Below are 25,769 nucleotides of genomic sequence, written 5' to 3'. Positions count from 1 at the left end.
TAAATCGCGTGTGAAACGACAAGAAGTACAGAATTCACCCACTCGCTCTCCACGAAAAGCACGTACAAGGAAATGGTGTTCTACATGTACCTTATATACAGGCCCACACGTACAGCGTCACTTACGCGGCGTGTACGTTCACCAATCACACGCTTTGTCACTCCTGCGTGTAGATCCATTTTCACCAATCACACGCTTTGTCACTTCTGCGTGTAGATCCATTTTCACCAATCACACGCTTTGACACTGGGACGTGTCACGCAACAATTTCCTGCACGTGCAGGTGACTATAGGCGCGCATATGCTGTTGACGGGTTTACGCGCTAAGGGCCTTTCCTCGATTCACACGCTGACGTGTGGGATTTCACTCCCTATCAGGCTGTCCACGCGTTCACACACGAGAGACCACGCTCCTGGCCAGGAGGCCAAATTACTGCCCCCCAGAGCCCTGAGCACGCTCCCACCTGCCATCTGCTGCTGCCTGACTGCCTGCTGGCCACGTGCCCCACAGTGCTGGTGGGTGGGGGTGTTGGGAGACATGGGTGGAGGCCTGGTGGAGGCTGCCCCTGGTGGCGGGGGGGTGGGGGTGGTGGGAGACATGGGTGGGGGCCTGGTGGAGGCTGCCCCTGGTGGCGGGGGGGTGGGGGTGGTGGGGGGCATGGGTGGGGGCCTGGTGGAGGCTGCCCCTGGTGGCGGGGGGGGGTGGGGGTGGTGGGAGACATGGGTGGGGGCCTGGTGGAGGCTGCCCCTGGTGGCGGGGGGGGGGGGTAACGGGAGACATGGGTGGGGGCCTGGTGGAGGGTGCCCCTGGTGGCGGGGGGGTGGGGGTGGTGGGAGGCATGGGTGGGGGCCTGGTGGAGGCTGCCCCTGGTGGCGGGGGGGGGTGGGGGTGGTGGGAGACATGGGTGGGGGCCTGGTGGAGGGTGCCCCTGGTGGCGGGGGGGTGGGGGTGGTGGGAGACATGGGTGGGGGCCTGGTGGAGGGTGCCCCTGGTGGCGGGGGGGTGGGGGTGGTGGGAGGCATGGGTGGGGGCCTGGTGGAGGCTGCCTCTGGTGGCGGGGGGGTGGGGGTGGTGGGAGACATGGGTGGGGGCCTGGTGGAGGCTGCCCCTGCACTGCTGGGGGTTGGGGGTGGTGGGAGGCATGGGTGGGGGCCTGGTGGAGGCTGCCCCTGGTGGCGGGAGGGTGGGGGTGGTGGGAGACATGAGTGGGGGCCTGGTGGAGGCTGCCCCTGGTGGCGGGGGGGGGGGGGTGGGGGTGGTGGGAGACATGGGTGGGGGCCTGGTGGAGGGTGCCCCTGGTGGCGGGGGGGTGGGGGTGGTGGGAGGCATGGGTGGGGGCCTGGTGGAGGCTGCCCCTGGTGGCGGGGGGGGTGGGGGTGGTGGGAGACATGGGTGGGGGCCTGGTGGAGGGTGCCCCTGGTGGCGGGGGGGTGGGGGTGGTGGGAGACATGGGTGGGGGCCTGGTGGAGGGTGCCCCTGGTGGCGGGGGGGTGGGGGTGGTGGGAGGCATGGGTGGGGGCCTGGTGGAGGCTGCCCCTGGCGGCGGGGGGGTGGGGTTGGTGGGAGACATGGGTGGGGGCCTGGTGGAGGCTGCCCCTGGTGGCGGGGGGGTGGGGGTGGTGGGGGGCATGGGTGGGGGCCTGGTGGAGGCTGCCCCTGGTGGCGGGGGGGGGGGTGAGGGTGGTGGGAGACATGGGTGGGGGCCTGGTGGAGGGTGCCCCTGGTGGCGGGGGGGTGGGGGTGGTGGGAGACATGGGTGGGGGCCTGGTGGAGGCTGCCCCTGCACTGCTGGGGGTTGGGGGTGGTGGGAGGCATGGGTGGGGGCCTGGTGGAGGCTGCCCCTGGTGGCGGGGGGGTGGGGGTGGTGGGAGACATGGGTGGGGGCCTGGTGGAGGCTGCCCCTGCACTGCTGGGGGTTGGGGGTGGTGGGAGGCATGGGTGGGGGCCTGGTGGAGGCTGCCCCTGCACTGCTGGGGGTTGGGGGTGGTGGGAGGCATGGGTGGGGGCCTGGTGGAGGCTGCCCCTGCACTGCTGGGGGTTGGGGGTGGTGGGAGGCATGGGTGGGGGCCTGGTGGAGGCTGCCCCTGGTGGCGGGAGGGTGGGGGTGGTGGGAGACATGAGTGGGGGCCTGGTGGAGGCTGCCCCTGGTGGCGGGGGGGTGGGGGTGGTGGGGGGCATGGGTGGGGGCCTGGTGGAGGCTGCCCCTGCACTGCTGGGGGTTGGGGGTGGTGGGAGGCATGGGTGGGGGCCTGGTGGAGGCTGCCCCTGGTGGCGGGAGGGTGGGGGTGGTGGGAGACATGAGTGGGGGCCTGGTGGAGGCTGCCCCTGGTGGCGGGGGGGTGGGGGTGGTGGGGGGCATGGGTGGGGGCCTGGTGGAGGCTGCCCCTGGTGGCGGGGGGGGGGTGGGGGTGGTGGGAGACATGGGTGGGGGCCTGGTGGAGGCTGCCCCTGCACTGCTGGGGGTTGGGGGTGGTGGGAGGCATGGGTGGGGGCCTGGTGGAGGCTGCCCCTGGTGGCGGGGGGGTGGGGGTGGTGGGAGACATGGGTGGGGGCCTGGTGGAGGCTGCCCCTGCACTGCTGGGGGTTGGGGGTGGTGGGAGGCATGGGTGGGGGCCTGGTGGAGGCTGCCCCTGCACTGCTGGGGGTTGGGGGTGGTGGGAGGCATGGGTGGGGGCCTGGTGGAGGCTGCCCCTGCACTGCTGGGGGTTGGGGGTGGTGGGAGGCATTGGTGGGGGCCTGGTGGAGGCTGCCCCTGGTGGCGGGGGGGTGGGGGTGGTGGGAGACATGGGTGGGGGCCTAGTGGAGGCTGCCCCTGCACTGCTGGGGGTTGGGGGTGGTGGGAGGCATGGGTGGGGGCCTGGTGGAGGCTGCCCCTGCACTGCTGGGGGTTGGGGGTGGTGGGAGACATGGGTGGGGGCCTGGTGGAGGCTGCCCCTGGTGGCGGGAGGGTGGGGGTGGTGGGAGACATGGGTGGGGGCCTAGTGGAGGCTGCCCCTGCACTGCTGGGGGTTGGGGGTGGTGGGAGGCATGGGTGGGGGCCTGGTGGAGGCTGCCCCTGCACTGCTGGGGGTTGGGGGTGGTGGGAGGCATGGGTGGGGGCCTGGTGGAGGCTGCCCCTGCACTGCTGGGGGTTGGGGGTGGTGGGAGGCATGGGTGGGGGCCTGGTGGAGGCTGCCCCTGGTGGCGGGGGGGTGGGGGTGGTGGGAGACATGGGTGGGGGCCTGGTGGAGGCTGCCCCTGCACTGCTGGGGGTTGGGGGTGGTGGGAGGCATGGGTGGGGGCCTGGTGGAGGCTGCCCCTGCACTGCTGGGGGTTGGGGGTGGTGGGAGGCATGGGTGGGGGCCTGGTGGAGGCTGCCCCTGGTGGCGGGGGGGTGGGGGTGGTGGGAGACATGGGTGGGGGCCTGGTGGAGGCTGCCCCTGGTGGCGGGAGGGTGGGGGTGGTGGGAGACATGAGTGGGGGCCTGGTGGAGGCTGCCCCTGGTGGCGGGGGGGTGGTGGGGGGCATGGGTGGGGGCCTGGTGGAGGCTGCCCCTGGTGGCGGGGGGGGGGTGGGGGTGGTGGGAGACATGGGTGGGGGCCTGGTGGAGGGTGCCCCTGGTGGCGGGGGGGTGGGGGTGGTGGGAGACATGGGTGGGGGCCTGGTGGAGGCTGCCCCTGGTGGCGGGAGGGTGGGGGTGGTGGGAGACATGGGTGGGGGCCTGGTGGAGGCTGCCCCTGGTGGCGGGGGGGGTGGGGGTGGTGGGAGACATGGGTGGGGGCCTGGTGGAGGGTGCCCCTGGTGGCGGGGGGGTGGGGGGGGTGGGAGACATGGGTGGGGGCCTGGTGGAGGGTGCCCCTGGTGGCGGGGGGGGTGGGGGTGGTGGGAGGCATGGGTGGGGGCCTGGTGGAGGCTGCCCCTGGTGGCGGGGGGGTGGGGGTGGTGGGAGACATGGGTGGGGGCCTGGTGGAGGCTGCCCCTGCACTGCTGGGGGTTGGGGGTGGTGGGAGGCATGGGTGGGGGCCTGGTGGAGGCTGCCCCTGGTGGCGGGAGGGTGGGGGTGGTGGGAGACATGAGTGGGGGCCTGGTGGAGGCTGCCCCTGGTGGCGGGGGGGTGGGGGGGTGGGGGGCATGGGTGGGGGCCTGGTGGAGGCTGCCCCTGGTGGCGGGGGGGGGGTGGGGGTGGTGGGAGACATGGGTGGGGGCCTGGTGGAGGGTGCCCCTGGTGGCGGGGGGGTGGGGGTGGTGGGAGACATGGGTGGGGGCCTGGTGGAGGCTGCCCCTGCACTGCTGGGGGTTGGGGGTGGTGGGAGGCATGGGTGGGGGCCTGGTGGAGGCTGCCCCTGGTGGCGGGGGGATGGGGGTGGTGGGAGACATGGGTGGGGGCCTGGTGGAGACTGCCCCTGCACTGCTGGGGGTTGGGGGTGGTGGGAGGCATGGGTGGGGGCCTGGTGGAGGCTGCCCCTGCACTGCTGGGGGTTGGGGGTGGTGGGAGGCATGGGTGGGGGCCTGGTGGAGGCTGCCCCTGCACTGCTGGGGGTTGGGGGTGGTGGGAGGCATGGGTGGGGGCCTGGTGGAGGCTGCCCCTGGTGGCGGGAGGGTGGGGGTGGTGGGAGACATGAGTGGGGGCCTGGTGGAGGCTGCCCCTGGTGGCGGGGGGGTGGGGGTGGTGGGGGGCATGGGTGGGGGCCTGGTGGAGGCTGCCCCTGCACTGCTGGGGGTTGGGGGTGGTGGGAGGCATGGGTGGGGGCCTGGTGGAGGCTGCCCCTGGTGGCGGGAGGGTGGGGGTGGTGGGAGACATGAGTGGGGGCCTGGTGGAGGCTGCCCCTGGTGGCGGGGGGTGGGGGTGGTGGGGGGCATGGGTGGGGGCCTGGTGGAGGCTGCCCCTGGTGGCGGGGGGGGGGGGGTGGGGGTGGTGGGAGACATGGGTGGGGGCCTGGTGGAGGCTGCCCTTGCACTGCTGGGGGTTGGGGGTGGTGGGAGGCATGGGTGGGGGCCTGGTGGAGGCTGCCCCTGGTGGCGGGGGGGTGGGGGTGGTGGGAGGCATGGGTGGGGGCCTGGTGGAGGCTGCCCCTGGTGGCGGGGGGGTGGGGGTGGTGGGAGACATGGGTGGGGGCCTGGTGGAGGCTGCCCCTGCACTGCTGGGGGTTGGGGGTGGTGGGAGGCATGGGTGGGGGCCTGGTGGAGGCTGCCCCTGCACTGCTGGGGGTTGGGGGTGGTGGGAGGCATGGGTGGGGGCCTGGTGGAGGCTGCCCCTGGTGGCGGGGGGGTGGGGGTGGTGGGAGACATGGGTGGGGGCCTGGTGGAGGCTGCCCCTGCACTGCTGGGGGGTGGGGGTGCAGGGGGACATGAGCAGGTGTGCAGGGTAGTCCCCTGTTTTGTAGGCTGCCTGCAGGGGCCGTGGAGGGTGTACAGGGAACACCTGTGAGGACCCAGCCAGCCTAATCGCGTGTGACTTCCCACGCACCCCTGTAATACACGTACCCAGCCAAATCGCGTGTGATGATTCCCACGCACCCCTGTAATACACGTACCCAGCCAAATCGCGTGTGATAATTCCTGCGCACCCCTGTAATACACGTACCTGGCCAAATCGCATCCCTGTAATACACGTACCCAGCCGAATCGCGTGTAAAACTTCCCGTGTACCCCTGTAATACACGTACACAGCCAAATCGCATGTGATAATTCCCGCGTACCCCTGTGATACACGTGCCCTGGCTAATCGCGTGTAAAACTTCCCGCCTACCCCTGTAATACACGTACCCTGGCCAATCGCGTGTTAAACTTCCCGCGTACCCCTGTAATACACGTACCCTGGCTAATCGCATGTAAAACTTCCCGCATACCCCTGTAATACACGTACCCTGGCCAATCGCGTGTTAAACTTCCCGCGTACCCCTGTAATACACGTACCCTGGCTAATCGCGTGTATAACTTCCCGCCTACCCCTGTAATACACGTACCCTGGCCAATCGCGTGTTACACTTCCCGCGTACCCCTGTAATACACGTACCCTGGCTAATCGCGTGTATAACTTCACGCGTACCCCTGATATGCACGTTACCCGCTTTGCGTTCCTTGTTTGGCAGCCCTGTAAACTGGTCCAGGGTTAGCGCAGCCCTTTGCGATGATTTTGCGATTTTGATGGCTTTTCCTTGCGCGAGGGCGTTCTTGGGGGCGTTACTGGCGCTGCTGCTGGGTCGCTGCGATACTCTGCGCCACGGCTGGTTTGGGAGCCTGAAATCCATGAATACGCTGTGCGCGGAAATCGGTTTTAGCGCACGTGCCTCGCTTGCGACACTTTTCTGTGAAATTCTATGAATTACCCTGTAAGTCTCTTTCCTGCAAAAGTCTCTTGCCTCGGAAGGCCTGTTGATTCACGGCAACAAACAAAGGATACTTCCTTCGGTATTCTCGTACTTCTGCCAGGCTGGGAGCCTTCTTGCAACGGGGCCTACCTCCGTCGGGTTCACTACGGCCTTTCTTTTACACAGTTCGTGTATTTCTAACACAGTTCATGTATTTCTAACACAGTTCATGTATTGCTCATTTTCATCGGAAAGCAGGGGTTTCCTTCTCCTAGCTTTCCTTCAGCATCCCTTTATTATGTTCACACTTGCCTTTCTCCACAGTTCACAACCTTGTCGGAAAGCGGCGTTCCTTTCCCCTATCTTTCTCCTGGCAATGGGTCAGAGACTTTCGATTCTAAAAGGGATTTGACGTGATCCTTGTAGGACCACTCTGACACTTCACGCCACCCTTTCCTGGGGCCTTCTGGTCCTTGCAGTTTCAACACAAAGCCAAAGGGGCCAGCAAGAGTCCTTCGAATAAGTACTCCTACAGCGCCTGACCACTCTGCAGTTGGGCCCTGTCTGGGCTTTCTCTATAGTTTAAAATACACACACAGGTTCTTTCTTCTTGCGTTAAAAAATGTTGCTACTTGCAACCTTGGGATCAGCACTGTTCGGTTTGCTATCAGCTTCCTCCGACTCACTGGCTGTGCTGAACCCATTGGCTTATTTGTTCTCTGGAGTCAAGGATAGAGCCACGGTAGTCAGCTTGCCTCCCTTGCCTGCGCTACCAATGGGGATACTGCGTCTCAACCCTCAGTGTCCCACTTCCACTCCCCGAAGACCCCTCGCCCTCCCCACTGGTCCACCCCCAGGAACTGGATCCAATAGCGATGGCCATGTCCTGGCCACCTGGACGACAGATCTCCGGGGACTAGCGAGTGAGACACCTTCAGGTTTCTCACACACCTCATGCAAATAAGAGACTTTGGAGCACTGAAGTTTTAGGGTTTTGTATTGTGTGTGGGAGGGGGCGCAGTGATGGGTTTGTGGGGAGTGGGTGCAGGCCAGCAGGGAAGATAGTTCCACTACTTCTTTTTGCACACTTTGACCACTGCCCTGGGCTAACATCTCCCAAATGGAATGGGGCGTGTTGGTTTATATGTACAACACACAACAATAAAAGAAATACTGGCCAGATGCCCAGTGTGGATTCCCTAGCAGTGAAGTGCTTGTTGATGTGGCAGAGGGGCGCAGTATGAGACCAGAACTATGAACTTTTAACAGGCTTTTGAACTGAATGCTGAAAACATTTTATTCACAAAGCAGAAAGGGTGGTATTGTCCACCTCGCACGAATAAGACCCTTCTGCGTACTTCCACCGACAAAAAAACATAGCATCCTTTCATTTCCCTCACAATCGTGGGCCTGTTTTATTTTGCAGTGGGCTAAAAGGGCGGGTATTGCCCCGTTCGAGGGGTGCAAAAATCTGGCGCTGGCATGTGAAATATTAGCAAGGTGAAATAGCTGGTGAGCTTCGTATTAAAGTTTTATTTCAATAGAAACAAGGATATCAGGAGAAATGCACATTTGTCAACAATGTACTTACCGGATCGCCTCCCGATGCAAAGGAAATGCACTGCATGTGGTGGGTTGCAATGACCTGCAAAGTAACATGTGGCAATGTTCATAAGTCATTTTGCAAACCTGGAAAGAACACATCATTCAGTTTTTACAAAACAATATCTGAGTTCTGGGCAGTTTTTTGCGAACAACATGGGCACTATGCCTGACCGAGGCAATTTGACAGTTTCAGGCAAGCCCAGAATCGGAAGTAGCTGCAGTCACTTTGTTCTACCTCTTGTTGCAAAATATCCCAATGCCGATGCGTTTAGGGAGTGGGGTGCAAGCGATAGTGCTGCTTTCAATCTGTGGTACGTCCCCTGCAATGGTGTATGATGGATTTAACATGCAGCGGTAAGTGACACTGGTCACAGCGCAGTGGAACCTACAACATTCGCAAATACAAATCCAGGACAGACAAATTACATATAACAGCACTATGCCCCCAGTAAATCAGCACCATGGTTTGAGCCACTGCACTGGAGCAATAACAGCACTATGCCCCCAGTAAATCAGCACCATGCTTTGAGCCACTGCACTGGAGCAATAACAGCACTATGCCTCCAGTAAATCAGCACCATGCTTTGAGCCACTGCACTGGAGCAATAACAGCACTATGCCCCCAGTAAATCAGCACCATGCTTTGAGCCACTGCACTGGAGCAATAACAGCACTATGCCCCCAGTAAATCAGCACCATGCTTTGAGCCACTGCACTGGAGCAAGGTTTTTGGAATACATGCCTTGATGTGTTTCTCGCAAAACAAAAGAGGTGATGGCTGGAAGGTTTGGAATTAATCCTTGATGTGTTTCCCAGCACCCAGGTTCTCGCAGGATACATATCCCCTGCCTACTGCACGAAAAGAAGGTTTGCATTTGAAGCACCAGATGATAATTGATAGAACAACGTCCACTATGACCCATTTCTAATGACTTACAGAAATATTTGTGAAGAATAAAACAGCATGTTGTGTTTCTGACCTTGGAAGTATGAAATATTCAATAATTTTACATGCTTTTTCAAGTACTACTCGCTAATTTATTTTAATGATTCATCTCAAAGGTACTATTTTTTGGGATCTTGGCAGGATTAATGATTTTCATTTTGTACCGCTGCGGTATTGGAACTTTTTTATGCTGAGCCCCCCTTGAGTAAAAATGGTGTTGCGGAGCCGCCGCGTGAGTAGGAATATTGTTACTGGGCCCCTCCAGATGCCATATCTGCTTATATTTTCTATTAAAAGCAGTCACGGGACTCCCTTTTGGAAGAGCCTCGCCCCCCCCACTCCCCGGCCCATCCTTTGGGACCCCCTGGGTGGGCAGCCCTAAAGTTGGAAGACCACTGCTCTACTGTGATGTAATCCTGAGAACCTTAATTTACACGCAGAGTTGCATGAGGCAGTTTGGGGTGTTCTTCACGGTGTGGAGACAGCAAGTTCTGCCGGAGGCACCAGAACACTAGAAACGTCTTGGACCATGGAGTGCATTGACAATCCCGGCTGAACATGCTAGCCTGCGTGGCAACAACTGAGGCAGTAGGGGTAGTTAATTGCACTGTAGAGACTGCAAGATCTGAGGGTGGCACAAGGACCCTGGAAACAATTTTAAAAAATAGCCTGACCTGCAAGTTAATTCTGTGCACTGCCTATTGGGGGCGGGCGGTATTTTGCCTCATGCAAATGTGTTGCACTGCTCAGGAAACAATTTCTAAACATCTTCTGAATGACCAGGGTCCCTAATTAGGCTTGAAGCCCTGGTACATTGTGTTTACTTTGTCAGGTCGAGCTAAATTGTCCAAATGGTAGGACATTTGAAAAACACAGCTTTTTCAGGCATCAGCTGGCCTTTTTTCTTTTTTGTTTAGGTACGTGCCCATTAAATATTTCTTGCTTTTTTAAGAAGTTGGAAATGTAAAAGAAAGAAGGAAATGGAAGGCATTGAATTTAATGGGTGACCAAGGGCTGGCTAGGCTTAGCGCCGATGATATATTGACTGCCCAGCTGTGACCTGCAGGCTGCTGCCTACTGGTCTGACATTTGTTTTTCCCAGTTGCTTCTTCTGTATCACTGTGGACTTAGGAAAACTCAGCGGAATGTGTGATTAAATTGCTGCAAGGGGGGAAGAAGGCTGCAGAATGATGCCTGCACTATGGCCTTTCTGTGGATAGCTGCTGCAGTACTCAAACTCCGGTATTCTAGGGCAAATGCTTGTAAGCTATTTTGTAGACCAAAGTCATGATTATTGTGTACATGTTTTTAAGTGTATTCAGTTATTTATGTGGTTTTAAGTATCAGAATTGTGCTGCACACTGGAGGCTCCCATTGATTATCATGCTAACAGTAAACCTGAGAGTGAGGTCACTATTAGTTGAATAATGACTAAACATGACTGTCATCAGTAAACGGCAAAAATATATTAGATAAAGAATTGATCGAGGTGTACCCCAAAAGAGTAATTGGTGAGAAGGAGGGTTGCATCGATGCAACAGAACCTTCTATTACTCAATTCTCTAATGTGTGGATTGATATTTTTAACATGTGAATACAGCTTGTTCTGGAGGCACAAATAATGTTATAAAGTCCTGCAGTCTGACATATATACTGGTTTGGAGTGCCAGTTCAATAACTCTTCAATTTCGTTTACTGAGCCGAATCCGGGAGGGCGGGGCGAGGGGAGTGTCTTCATTTAGATATGGCCACCCATAAATACATCTATAGAAACAGTTTGTCTAAAGTTAAGAGCGCCTATAGAAAAAGTAGACAAATGTGAAGCCAATGTTAACAGAATTCTGAGCAAAGAAACTTTCATTTTAAACATTATTCCATGAGCATTTCTTTTGAATCAGTGACTGTAAATAATTCAAAAGTGGTTTCAACATGTGAGCTGCCACTATGAACCCTTAAGCCCTCAATCTCTTATAAAGAAGAAAGGAATACTGAACACATATAGGGAAACTTTGCACTTATTAAAAAAAAATGTAGGTAATTTAACTAAGCCAACCCGATTAAACAGGTCAGTGGTAAAGCTAAAACTGGATTCTAGCACTTCTATCCAAAGAAACGTGGAATGGTTTTGATTTACAAAGCTCCTCTAATGGAAGTGGAAGTGATGTACAATGCTTGCAGCAACATCCATAGTAGCTCTTCCCCCACAGGCTACACCTGTAGTAACTGCATTGGTTACCGTACCACCCTACAGGAACATCAGTATGAGCATGTGTCTTCTTTAATCAATAAGACATGTAATCAGTTAACACATCATGTAAGCAATAGTAAGGAGAAGAGGTAGTCTTCAAGGTGTATTCATGGCAAGGGATCTCTTGGATAGGACCGGACAGTAAACCATGTCACATGATTGGCTGTGGTGTTTTGGAGATCTCTAGACCCGTGGACTTTGACTTGGATTTGGACACTGGATTGATTTGGATTTTGACTTTAGATCTTTTGGATTTTGGGAACTGACTTCTGAAGCTGTCCCTGGAAGAACTTGCTTCCCTCTCGTATTCCCTGCCCTAGTTTTGCACCCTTGTGCCAGGCCGAGCAAAACAATCCCCTTCCTAGCTTTGCGCTCCCTCGTGTGGTTCAGGAAGTTTGACATCCCCACCTCTCCTTCTGGCTGCCTCTGGAAGTTACAGGAAGGCTAAGTGGTCCAAGGGCACGGTGAAAGCGTGTGGATTGTTATTCTTTATACCTGAAATCTGTCCCTTGTGTTTCCCTACAGCTGCAGATGGTACCTGGCAGCCTTACCTGATCCTGTCTTTCCCTTTTGCCCAACTGGTTGGCGACTAGAGTATTTATCGTGTCTTCTCTGGCTAATCCACTGGGATAAAGGCCTTAGCGCACCTGGACATGGTGCGTGACACTTAGAAACACCAGCACAACCAACCTTCAAACATACTCGAAGTTCCAGTATGTATACACTTAGAGATGATAGAGCCAATTCTACACAAGCTTTCCAGGCAGCTTAACAGTTCAGGAAACGGTCATGGCACTTTTGCCAGAGCCTAGAATGGTGGGCAAACAATCTAAACCAGCAGTGAAATCCCCCCAAATGGAGATAAGTAGTGAGAAAGTTTACCCTCGTGGGGAGGTGGTGAATAAAAGAGACAAGGGCTAATTAGGGCCAGGGAACGCCAAGAAGGAGCAAGGAAGCTACTTGACTCAGAATCAAGTAGCTTCCTTGCTCCTTCCTGGACTATTGCCCCAATCACCCTATTGCCCACATTATAAAAAGAAGCCGTTTTTCACATGTGTGAGAGAAAACAGCTTTCCTGATAGCCCCTGTTGCAGAGGGGAAGAAAAGCAGAAGAGAGTAGGAGGGTGGGGGAAGATTGGGAAGGAGAGAGAAAGGCAGAGGTTGGAGCCGGAGGAGACCAATTATAACCTGGAGTAAGAGGTAAAAACAAGGAGGACAGAAAGGAAAACAATGGAGTTGGACGATAAAAACATTTTTGGAGGAGTAGGTGAAAAGGAGGGCACAGGAAATGTTTGAGTTGGTGGAGGCAGAGCAGCAATAGGAGGAGGAGGACAACAGATCCAGGAGGAGGACACAGAGACCAAAGGAGGGAGGTGCCATTAGCCAAGCAAATGGGCCAAAGTGCAGGGAAGAGGATGCCACAGGGCAGGTGGGACTAGCGCTGAAGAGAAGCCAGGCCACAAGGACAGATCAGGTGGCTAGCCTTCTGGGCCCAGGGGAAATATACTTAGCGCCTAAAGCATAGGGATACGACCCTGGGAGAGTGAGAGAGAGAGCAACAGAGAAGTGAGGGGCTTGCTGGTAGCCATAACGCAGACCCTGTTGGGACTAGCAAGTCCATGGTGTCCAGTCAAATGGTCGAAAATAAAAGATCGAATGAACATTTGATCGACAGTCAAATGGTCGGAAAAAAAAGGTCGAATTTTTTATTTATTTATTTATATATTTTTTTTAGTTTTGGTTGGTTAAAAAATATTTTTAATAAAGAAAACGGGGGGGTTTGTAGGGGACCCCCCCATTAAAATAAATGAATAAATAAATCGACCATTTTTTTCGACCATTTGACTGTCAATCAAATTGCATTCGATCCTTTGGTTTTCAACCAAATGACTGGTAACCCAAGTCCATCAGTCCACCTAAACAACATTTGCTGCTTAAGTCCAAGGTATAGGGGGGGGCAAAATCTAACCAATAAGACTGTGAGGGTGGGAGAGTTCCTACCAGTAGAAATGTGGTGCCTGCCCACAGGGCATAACGGTCCAGGTGGGCCTGCACAAAGTTGCATCAACAGTAACCAACCCCTGCCAGGGGATGACAGGTGTTTGTCCAATGCAATTTGTCATGATGACCATCCAAAAGCAACTGATGATGGCCCAGTATGAAGAGGAACGACAGCAGACCACAACCCTGGAAAGCAGCCATTCAGGTCTGCACTCACTGGAACTAAGAAGTGGACCGATCACTTAAAACCTTTCGGGACTGTGCGTTTAAGTTAAACTTTCTGGCCAGAGGAAGCTCCAAAAATTCTTTTGGATGTGATACTCGATTGGGCTAAAAGGTGGTTTCTGCTACTTGTGAGGAGCGCTTTGTGCTTTTGAACGTGCTAACGTTCCAACTTGATCTGAACATCCTCGCTTCCTGCAGCACTGCGAGCCGTGCTCTTGCTTCTCCCCCTGCTTCCTGGAGGAGGCGGGGCTCTCTACGTTTACGTGACTTATCACGTGACTGTCCTCGGCCACAAAAAGCCGGCCCAACCGCCCGAGCGGCGTGGCTTCTGCTACTTGTGAGGAGCGCTCTGTGCTTTTGAACGTGCTAACGTTCCAACTTGATCTGAACATCCTCGCTTCCTGCAGCACTGCGAGCCGTACTCTTGCTGCTCCCCCTGCTTCCTGGAGTAGGCGGGGCTCTCTACGTTCACGTGACGTATCACGAGACTGTTCTCGGCCACAAAAAGCCGGCCCAACCACCCTTGCGGCGTTAAGCCCTGGAGGCAGTAAGGGCTGGGGCCGCTGTTGTGCTGTTTGGCTGTGACCTGTGAGTAACTTGAACTTGGGTCTTGAGCTACATAATTCATTCTCAAGCACTTCTTCAGCTCTAAGGGTTTGGGGTGGAGAGTCGGACTCTGGCAGCTCCACAAGCTGTCTGGCGTTCCCTACCCTGAGACTGAGCGCTCCTCCTGGTTTTTTTGACGATTGTGGCTACTCCTAAAATCAATATATTTTAATTACGTATTGACTAAGAACATTATCAATTCTAGTTCATAATACATCTGTTTTTACTATTTTTTATTGGGGGGCTGCATAGATCCATTTCCTTTTGTATTTTTAATCCAAGAGTGTTTTTGGGCAATTGTCATTTTTGCCTGAGGTTGCCTCTGGTTTTTGGTGCAATACTTTTAGATCTCAGTGTTCATATTTTTATCGACTGTTTTGTACGTTAATTTTGTGTACTGCAAGGAAAAAATGAATCATTGTAATCCAGGTCTACTTTTAGCTTAACCCATTATTGTTATTTTCTTTAGTCCCCTGAATTTCCCTTCTGGGTCTTGGTGCTCTCTGAATGACACGCAAGGGACTGCAAAGTCAGACGGCTATGGAGGCCTCACTGGCTTCGACTCCGTCTGCTATTGGTAATTTACCCTCTGTTTCATCAGTTACTACTCTGTTAGATGTTCCCTCCCCGGCTATACCAGGGAATTTATATCATGTTCCAGTAGATGCCCCCTATAACCCTTTACTCCTCAAAACCCTGGCCCAGGCTCAAATTCATGTCAGCGATAGGTCTGAGGTACTCAATGCTATGGGTATTATTCCACGCAATACAGCTTACAATAGCTGTATCTTTAATGGAACGCAGGATATCTCGATAGATACACAGGAAGAACGTCTAGCAGCTACCTTAGCCTCTAATCTTGCGGAAGGTGCTACTCTTCAAAAGGATAAGGGCCATTTGGATTACTCCAACAACAATATGGTTAATATTGTTCTTTCATCACCTGCCCACCCTCATCCCAGGACGCCTATATTATCTGTCATGGCGGCTGACTCTGTAGCTAATGCCTCTGCATTACCAATGGTGACGGTCAATGGGAACGTTGTTTCTCCTCCCACTGAACCTTCGCCAGAGGTTAATTCCGCAGCTAGGGGCATTAATCATACTTCGACTATCCATGTTAATCTTTCTACTAATGTGACTGGAACTCCATACACTCCTACAGGGAAATCTATACCTATTTTGTTCAAAACTCCATTCGACAAAACCCATAATCCCACCCTCAAAACAAAATCCAATCTGGGTACCCAAGGGAAACCAATTCAAGGGAAAAATATATCACACTTTTTTGGAAAGAGGACTACATCTAGTACCCTTGTTAAATCTTTACACTCGCTTCCAACAGTGTGCTCATTAGATCATACTAATCTAGTGGATGTAGTTAAGAAATTGGAGATTGAAGACCCTTTAGCTCAGGATATTGACGACATCAGCATTATAGAATGTGCAGACAAGGCAATTGCTGATAGTCACCTGGGCCCCAATTGTAACAATACAAATAATGTCACCCAGCAAATCTGTGATGATTCCTTTGTAGGCTCTCCCTCTGATCTCATCAACTTTATTGATGAGTATACAGAGAAACAAAATTGGTTGAAAGAAAGGGGTCTACTCCCAGACTCAAAAAAGGATCAGGGCAGCGAATCTATCTTACATCATACTCTTAAAGAGGCAGATGAAAGAATTAAACTTTCTCAACCTACTATCTCGGCTCTGAATATGGTTCTGAGTTCCTTTGTAAGTTTGTATGATAATATATGGTCTGAGGTTAGATCACACTCTCTCCTCCTATCTGAAATCTATTCTAGGTTAGAGGGCCTTGACAGATTTGAAGAGTTGGTTAAAATTATTAAGGAAGAACATCCACTTTTGTCCACACACGGTCCCGACCCAACCCCTTCTAATCAACTACCGTCTGAAGCCCATATCGTACATAAAGGGCTCACTGCGACCACGCCAAGTATACAAGAGGTAGTTTAATTATGGGCCTGGGTCCTACACTCCCCCAAGGACCAGCTTTGGACTTTTGTAGCCAACCTTCTATGATTTCGTCAACTATTTCCGAGGGTATGCGAGAGGTCACTGGATCGAAGGCAGTACATCCTACCCCTCACACCAAACTTACTATGGTATTCATGGAGGAGAAAGTCCAAGAGGAATCGGTAGGTCCGCTTCCTAATCTTATTGTTCAAGGTCTTCCCCTTGCGGGAAGGTCTTTAGAACCGGTAGATACATCTAAGGGTGCCCTCATCGCCTCTTCTTTGGACTTCATATCTATTCCGACTTTAGAGAATCCATCTGTTCCCATTGAACCCATCAAAGAAATTTTACATCAAAAAGTTTTGCCCTGTATAGGACGGAAAAGGAAAATTACTCAGCAAATGAAGAAAACTAAAAATCAGAAGAACGTGAAAAATTTTAATTCATAAACGAACCAATTTTTAAAAAATCTCTTCATGGCAAATACTTTAGCTTCCTCATCTACTACTCCCGTTTCGAAGGGGACTGGGAATTCTGTTGAACCAGTGGTTTCTCTGACCCCTATTTCTTCTATGGTGGCTACTGCGGCCACAGCTGACTTACTTCCCACTACAGCAGCTCTATCTCCCTTACCGGATGGTTTGGCTGATGGTCCCTCGACTAACAACATTCCTCCTCTAGTAGTGGGACCTAATATTGAGGGGGCTGTGCACTCTGTGGCTTCTAGTACCTTGACAACAGCTCCAACTTCACTAGAGCCGACCTCCATTAATGCGCCTACTGTGCTAACCACCAATATTATTATCAAAGCAAATGATTCCTCTTCTGCTGTAGTACTCCCTATTATTCCATCTAACTCCACATCAGGGATAGATCAGAGCCATTCAGAGATTCCTCTGCCAACGATTACAGCAAACTTGGTTAACATTGATATGGTCAAACACTTATTCCGGGAGATACTGGTTCCTAAAACTGTAGGTGGGGCAGTGCCTAAGTCTAATATAAGCCCGTCCCAGGATGGGGCTTCCTCTACCCCGCCCCTACCTTTGAAGCCATCGTTCGTTTCTGTTACTGAGGGTCTTCCTGCTAATATTGAGCTTATAACGTGGGACGGCGATATGGGAGCCCAACTAGAGAGGGGTTCTTCTGCCCCTCTCTCTCGTAACCCAGCCTTTTCAAGTTTGCCTATTGTTGGCCTGATTATGGGCCGTGAATGTGTCCCCTCTGGGCCCGATTCTGTTCATTACATTAATTCTTTCAAATTATGTGAAAGATTTCCTGTGGGTCCAAATGTTATTCAAAATAGGAATATATTAAGAGGTGCTAGGGGCCCCGACTTGGCGGTTGATTATTTAACTCAGTTCACTAAAAAGATCTCTGACTCTCTACCTGATTTATCAGAATCGAAAGTTCCTCGTGATATTATACAGTTTACCAGCCTTTGGGGCCAAGATATGCCAATCTGTCTAAATCGTGGTAACATTTTAAAGATCCTCCATCAACTTCCCTCGCTCTCGCTCATCTCTAGCTATGACATGGATAGCATTTTATTCCCCATTCAGGATCGGGTAGATGTAAGTAATATCATTCTTAAATCAAGAGTGGTTCTGGACTTGATCATGGGGCATAGGGAAGGGTTAAAGCAACTTGGCTTTGAAGCAAATTTACTGGAATCTACTCAGTTCTCCAGTAATAATGGAGGGGGTGCAGAATATAGCGGTAATCTCACTATGGTATATCATCCGGAAAGAACTCCACAGCCCCAACTGAGGCAATTTATGCCCAAATCAAATGGAAACTTTCTCAACTGGACACAGGTCACCGCAGGTCTGTGGAAATGAGTACCTTCTGATTAATTCAGAACTCTCTCCAGATGTTCTACCCGTGAATAGCTTTGGGTTTCTCTCCTGGAATTCTAGAGGTAATTCTCACCTCTTCACGAACTTAGACAGTGTCACTCTGATTAGGGCTTCGCATTGTTTCTTTCTCCAAGAAACCTGGATGCTCTCAACTCCCGTTTTAGATGGGTTTGATATCTTTTTTCAAAATGCTAAACCCAGCTTGGGAGGGAGGCCGTCGGGTGGTCTTCTTATTGGATTAAGAACTTCTCTAGGTTTTAGGACTAAGGTGCTTTTGGACACGCCTTTTGGTATCCTGGCCCTGGAGGTGTTCTCTCTTGATCTTACGGTTATTTTACTTCTGGTTAATGTATACTGGCACAAGGGAATCTTTCCTCTTGAGCCGTTTTTGCAAAAGTTAACAGATATGCTTCTTTCTTGGAGATCTTTGTACCCTAGGGGTAAACTGATCCTGGCAGGTGATCTTAATTCGGACTGCTCTATTTCTTCCGAATCCAAATAGGACGACTTGGGTTTGACTATGGAGGATGATTCTCGCCTAGGCCTGAAATTCGCACGGGGTCGTCGTTGGAATTTCGCATTGGATTCAGTTGGTCTAACTTGTCTCAATGGTTACTATGACGCTATTAATTTACCTCATCCGACATGGCGTAGATCCTCATCAATATCTACCTTAGACTACGTGTTTGTAGATCACTCTCTCATTCCTTTCTCGTCTAATGTCGAGGTTTCTTTCAATTCATGGAGTGACCATGGTATCCTCCGGGTCTCATTTCTCTGTCCCTTTCCTACTAAGTTTTTGCCCGCGGGGGGCCCTACCCATCTCCAAACTGTGGGACAAGGGACAGGGGTACGTTGGACTCCTCTCAATATCAGTGTACTTAATCGTAAACTGATTTCTTCTTTTAACCATACTTCTTTCTGTTGGAAATTAGCAGTTTTCAACACAGTTCATTTTGATAGTTTTCTTAATGCTCTCCAGTGTAGTATTCATGGCCAGCTTAGGAAAGGTGTTTCTAAAATATCTTACCCTCATAGATTTGACCAAGAATTGGCTAATGTAAAGGGTCTCACTATGAAACTCATTAGAGATGCACAAGCCCTAGATATTGAATGGGTTGACAAAAAAACAAAAATTAAAACTATCCGCCAAAAATATAAAAACTATTGTAAGTCTAGAAAAGCTACTATGCTACAAAATGACGCGGAGCTAATAAAACGAGATCTGAGGGCATTTTGGGTTACGGTATCTAGCTTATACAATGCGGCGGTGGCCGACCAGCTGAATGCCGTCCCTGAGGTTCAATGGGTTGAGCATTATACTAAACTCTTTGACAGTGGGGGTGAGGGATTAGTTTCCTGTCCTCCGGGGAACAACCCCTCTAAGGGCTCATGGAAGCCTCCTATTGATTCCGAGACAGTACTAGGACTCATCTCCAAAGCCAAGAAATCTAGGGCTCCAGGGCCTAATGGCCTCACTAACAATACATTTAAAGCTGAGCCAGATCTCTGGGCTAACCTTCTTTCTTTGCTCTTTCAAGATGTCGTTAATTCTGGGAAGGTCCCCATTAGTTGGCAAACTGCTCATATTGTTCCAATCTTTAAAAGAGGCTTGCGTAACGAGGTCAAAAATTATAGACATATTTCGCTTATTGATGCGGATTGTAAGCTTTTTGCCTCTATGTTGCTCTCCCACCTTAACGTTTGGATCAGGGAAAATCATATTCTCCCCAAACAACAAACAGGCTTTAGGGCAGGCCACTCAACTAATCTTAATGGTCTTATTCTTAGCGCCCTGCAGACTTCCACTTGGGGTAAATATGATGGTTCTCTTTACGTTGCGTCTATCGACCTGTCAAATGCATTTGACCTTTTTATCAGGTCAAGACTATGGGAAAAATTAACTAAATGGGGCATTCCGGCCGGGCTTTTAACTCTTATCATGGCTATGTATGAAGGTTCTGGGGTCCATATCAGGCTTGACTTGGCAGGAACCCTCTCCAGAAGGATAAGGACACGTATTGGGGTGAGACAGGGTTGCTCGTTAGCTCCCTGTCTCTTTATCCTCTATATGGCTGATGTTGATGACTTTCTGAGAAAAGCAGGCATGGTGAGTGCTAAACTAGGGGATCTGAGGCTCTCATGGTTGGCTTATGCCGACGATTTTCTTCTTTTTGATCAAACTAAAGTGTGCCTGCAGAGGCTCATTTGCAAATTTGAAGAATACGCCACTCTTAATGGGCTTAAGATTAATCTGAGCAAAACCCGTACTATGGTCTTCTCAAAGGGGAGAATGGGGAATAACAAAGTATGGAAAATAGGTGGTGAAAATATAATCAGAGCTAATAAAATTGTCTATCTTGGTTATTTGATTTTGGCCCAACCCTCGGCGATCGAACTAAGACGATTTCTTAGACACAAACTGCTCCCTCTCACCTCCCAATCCCTTAGACTAGACAATGAATATTGCATGTTCTCCCTTAAGAGTGTAGTAGATTTCTTTAAGGGCAAGGTTACTCCAAAGCTTCTGTATGGAATGGAACTTCACTATTCGGCACTTCTGATTTTCTGGGACTCTCTTGAAGGTATCTATTGGAGGAAAATTTTAAAACTGCCGAATTCCATTCCACAAGTGGCTATCAGGTATGAACTAGGGTTAGTTTCATTCCGAGCCAGGATTCTCTGGAGGGTTCTTTCACTTTTTTCAGCTTTGCTCTCTCCTAAACCTGATACTCTCTATGCTGATGTGGGCCACATGATTTCTTCTCAGGGACCTTTAATCCAGAATTTATATCTTAACGCTTTTAGTGATCTCTGTGACAAGACCCTGTTGGATATTTCATCTGATAGGGACACCCTACTAACGAATCCTAACACGGTCAAGGAGTGTCTTTTCAGTCATGACTGGAGTAACACTATTGAAAAATTACATTCGTATCCCTCTTTGAGAGACTTACAATTTGACCATAAGAAAAGAGGCCTGCTGTCTTTTATTCTCAATCAATTTCCCAACAGATATTATCGTTCCCTTCTTATTAAACTCAGATGGAATCTCCTTCCCACTCGGGAAGTTCTACATAAAAGGAAGGAGTTTTCTGATTTAGATCCTACCTGTCGTTTTTGCAAAACTCTGGGGGTGATTGAAACTGCTCGGCATCTCTTTTTAGACTGTACTGCTTTGACATCTTTAAGGGACAAATATTTAGCTCGTTTTAATGTAATGGGGCAAATGGGGGCGGACAATCTGATCTGGTCACAGTGTCTCTCTATTTCAAATATTAAGGATGGACTTGCTCTGGCGGGTTTTATCAAAGCTTTAGATTTGGGGCCCCCGCTGTTATGATTATGCTTGGCTTTATTAATTTTTGTTTTAGTTTCTGCAGGTTTATTTCTACTTTAGAATTTTGAAAATTTAAAATTTTAATGTCGGTATATTTCCTAATGCTGCACTTCACTTTGCACTGAATCTTTTGAATCTAAATTAAAATTTGTCCCTTATTCTCTGGAAATTCTAACTGGAAATTGGATCTATGTTTTAATGCTTGTTTGTATATTTGAAATTTAAATGTAATGGAATGTCTTTTTAATTCTTAATGTCTATTTTTGTAAAGGTTTCTTGTAAACCATATACAATAAAAAAATTAAAAAAAATAAAAATTGGGCTAAAAAGCCCAAAGAAAACAAGATTTTAAAGCATATTTGGTATCTCCACCACGGTTGCTCTAGAATCTCCCTCTTGTGTGGATTCCCTTCTCCAGGTCAGACCTTCCACCAACCGATCCTGTTTTGTGTGATACAATACAATTTGATGAATCTTTCTTGTTGGCATTTATATGATTTGTGGCCTCCAGCTCTTGACAGTGCACAGTCACAAAAACATTCCTTTTCTTATTTGTGTAGGAATTCCAACCCTTCTCACTGCAAGATCTTATACTGTGAAGAGAACAGATACATATTTCCTTCCCGGCGTGCAAGATATCATGATTAGAGATACACAATCAAATGATACAATAAGGTGCAAGATAAGATTCCAAGGCTGGAGACCGTCTGAACAGATCAAGCAACAATGTCACCTGCAACGCACACCCCCAAACAACCAAAAGGCTGGACTGTTTCACATTGATCTGCCCGGAGCATTTCACCAAACTAGTAAAGGAAAGCAACAAAGTTGGCTCCTCAGCAGACCTTGCCCAACAAACATCAACAAGAACATCTGCAGCAAAGAACCTGCACAATACTTCTACAAACTCATGAACCATTCGCTGGAAGCAGGAACTGTTGCTTGGAGTTCCAATCTGCCTACTCTCTTCTCATCGATTGCACAGGAAGCACAGACGCCCATAACCAACTATCGGCCAATATCAAACATCTCATGTATATGGACAGATCCTGAAACACATGGCATCTAAAAAAACCTACTGGACCAGGCACAGGTCAGTTTCATGCTGCTGAGAGGGACAGGATCAGCACTACTCTACATCTGGGATAGTCAAATAGGGAATTCAAACTCCGACACTACCTCCACCATGATAGTGACAAAGTGAACCATGCAGCGCTCATCAAAACAATAGAACAAACAGACCTATGGAACCTCGCTCTACAATGGATGGAATCCTTCTTGACGGGAAGAACACAAACCACCTGGCTACCCTCCTTCAACTCAGCCTCAGTCATATGTGGTGTTCCAGAAGGCATAAAAATGTGCAATGTTGCAGAAGAAGTGCTCTGACACAAAGGTGGCATGTTTGGGGTTAAAGTATTTTATTAAATGATAAAGTAAAATAAATCCTATCTTTCCCTATTCCTAAGAGGGGTTTCCCTGCCCCAACTAATGATCTATGGTGCCTGTCTGGATGCCTATTAAAGTAAATGTGGCCACCGTCCTATGTACAAAAAACATACTTCTGTCCCTTACACTATAAAGAATAAAGCAGGACTGTTCTGGTTCCAATAGAATGCCTCCCTTCTTCTGGGTTATGGTCAAAGTTCCACACAATGTTTCCTTGGTGGGCCAGGAGAATGCCTCCCTTCTCCTGGGGTTCAGTCTCAGATAGCCTAGGAGAATGACTCCCTTCCCCAAGTCACAAAGTTCAAAACAACATTTACTTTGTGGGCCAGGAGAATGCCTCCTTTCTCCTGCCAATTGGACCCAGTCCCAAATTAGCCCCGTCGAAAGACCCCCCCCCCCCCCAGGCCCGTCGGACTGTCCTCCTAGTCCACATTACCAGGAGAATGACTCCCTTCTCCTGGTAATCATAAAACAGTCTCTTACAACCAGCGGAATGCCTTCCTTTACCTGATCTTCTCTTCATCTTTGATTGGCCCACTTGGTTCGCTTCCCTGCCAAGCACTGCCACAAATAAGATAACTCGTATTACTCTCTTGGTTTGGGTCCTCGATCCTGGTTTCTCTTCTTCTTTGGTTTGGCCCACTTGGTTCACTTCCCTTCCAAGTACTGCCACAAGGAAGATGATTTGTATCTCTCTCTTGGTTTGGGTCCCCGACCCTGGTTTCTCTTCTTTGATTTGGCCCACTTGGTTCACTTACCTGCCAAGTACTGCCAAGTACTTCCATGAGGAAGATGACCCGTATCCCTCTCTTGGTTTGGGTTCCTGAACCTTCTCTCTTAGTGGGTTTATCCCTGCCACTGTTGTGAGGCACTCTCCCTCTCAAGTTCGCTTTAGGGTATCAGGGGTCCTTGACCCTTCCCCGGTGATCAACAGGCTTCATTTTGCTATGAAACTAGAAGGAGAAGGTTTGTTGGCTTTCTACCACTGCCGTGCCAATCCAGACGTTATGGTTGCCAAGGGGCCTAGGGACAACTGCATGCGCCCTCTGGGAAAGCTGCCTCACGTCCCCTATGGGTCTCCCGTGGCACCCTCTACCTTGTTGAGGGCTTCAACAAAATGCTGGGGCTTCCTGGGATAGCGGGCATTCTGTTCTGTTTCTCTGATGTCTTGCCTTCCCTCTGGCTCTGCAATGGTGTTCTCCGCTGCCTTCTGCTTTCCTTCATCCTCCTCTCTATGCTGCTGGGCACCGGTCTGCTCATGCAGACCTCCCGACCATCAGACGCGGTGGACTACCAGCGTCTTTGGAGTTCTCTCTCTCCCAATCAGCAACGCTGGTTTCTATCTCTCATGTTCGTCCTCTGCGGCTGTCCGAAACCCAGTGCCCACTCCATTGTCGTTTTTTATATAATGTGGCCAGCAGTGTCTGGGCCCATAGTATAAGTCCTTCATCTCTTTCCCATGTTTCATCTTCATTGCGCGGACCAACTGGTCCCAGTACTTGGATTACCTATGTTCCTTATGTTCTAATTCGTCTCAGTACTTTCCAGAACCTTAAAGTATTCTGCCTTACAACAGTACATAGGTCTACTGTCTACAATAGGGTTACTAGAGGAAGGAGAGGTTAGAGTATGTGGGGGTGTGACATTCTTACTAGGGCTGTACCTTAGATGGTCGTCCTTGTTTGTTTGTTTAATTGTTTGTTTGTTTTTTTGTTTATTATTTATAATGCGCATCATACCCGAGGGTAACAGGGCGAAGCAGTTACACGTATATGCGAAGATTGGTTACATAAAAATATACAGGATACATACAATAAAATATATACAAAGAGGGCACATGTACAGAACATGATGTGCAGTAAGCGCGCATATGGACAGGGATATATATACAAAAATACAGAGATAGAGTCTAGTGGAGCATTAATTACACGCTGTTGTTGTTATGGCAGAAGTCCCTCGCCATGAGATATTCACTCATTATTCCTCTCCACGGGTACTATAGGGTAGCAGCCTCACCTCCCTGGCCTCATGAGAAAGGGATCCCCCTTTGGGGAGAAGTGAGGACATCCAGTGATTTGTCACACCTGTCACCACTATTCTTTAACATTTACATGGCCCCACTCATGAAACTCATCAATTGACACAGACTTGCATGCTACATCAATGTAGATGATATGTAAACCATCTACAAAATGTGCACTAACAAGGAAACAGACCAGACCTGGATGAGCAACAACAACCTTAAACTCCACCCAGATAAGTCTGAAATCATAACCCTGCCTCATCACCCAGTGATGCTACTACATATACCATGGCGAACGGAAAAGGGAACCAGATTGGGAATTCTCCTAAGTGGTAAAATATTTCTCAATTCTCATGGACAATGAGCTAACATTGGAACCACAAGTTTACTCAGTAGTAAAGAAATGTTTCTTCCACCTACTTTCTATCAGACAAAACTTGCCCTTTCTCACTTTTCCAAACAGGACCCTCGCCATCATCTCACTTGTCATGTCAACAATCAACTATGCCAGTAGCATCAACCTTGGCCTGCCTGACTACCTCACCAAAAAACTCAAAAGTATTCAGAACACAGCAGCACAGCTCCTTTTAAGACTCAGCACGAGTGATCACATCCCACCAAAACTGGCTAACAGTAAAGAAAAGGATCTATTAACAAATGCTATACATAGTTCACAGAGCAAATCGCGGCCAAGGAGAAGATTTCCTACCAGGCAAAGCCTCCATCTACAGACCAAATAGAACCTTGTTGTCTAGCAATGACATACTCCTTGAAACCACGCATTATGGGAAAATGAAGTATGGAAGAACAACTTTTCCCTACATCCCGAACTCGCACCCCCAGGGAATATGCATAAAAAAGAAACACCTCACCTACAGCGAAGCAGTACAAGCATAGCTCTTTAATGTGCCGATCTAACTCGCAAAGCCATGGGCAATCGTCTAAGAAAGGTCAAACCTTGTTGACCGTGGAACAATGGGTTCAGTTACTCTCTACCCCACTAAACCAAACTAAATCTCTCCATACTCCTGCAAACATTCCACATGCAAACCAACTATGCCATCCACATACAGCCTCGATAACATCCCCGTACTGACACCAAGTACCAGAACTCCACCCCTCTTCCAATTCTTTGCACAATACCAATATGGCCAATGCATCCTTGCAGAACGTGCACAAAAGGCCTCCAGTATGGG

At 50.7% G+C, this 25,769-nt stretch overlaps 1 protein-coding gene across 1 annotated transcript in view; it reads right to left on the bottom strand.

Annotated features, from left to right (window-relative positions):
* The window catches only part of SHC4 (SHC adaptor protein 4), a 281,807-nt gene that overhangs the window by 78,080 nt on the left and 177,958 nt on the right, over nucleotides 1-25,769 (bottom strand). The window contains exon 5 of the mRNA XM_069624788.1: nucleotides 7,883-7,936. Coding sequence (XP_069480889.1) covers nucleotides 7,883-7,936 — 54 coding nt within the window. The remainder of the gene's footprint in view (nucleotides 1-7,882; nucleotides 7,937-25,769) is intronic.

The sequence above is a fragment of the Ambystoma mexicanum genome, chromosome 11 (genome assembly GCF_040938575.1).
Source record: "Ambystoma mexicanum isolate Mex_15411 chromosome 11, UKY_AmexF1_1, whole genome shotgun sequence".
Lineage (NCBI taxonomy): Eukaryota > Metazoa > Chordata > Amphibia > Caudata > Ambystomatidae > Ambystoma > Ambystoma mexicanum.
This window is presented reverse-complemented; position numbering and strand designations above follow the sequence as displayed.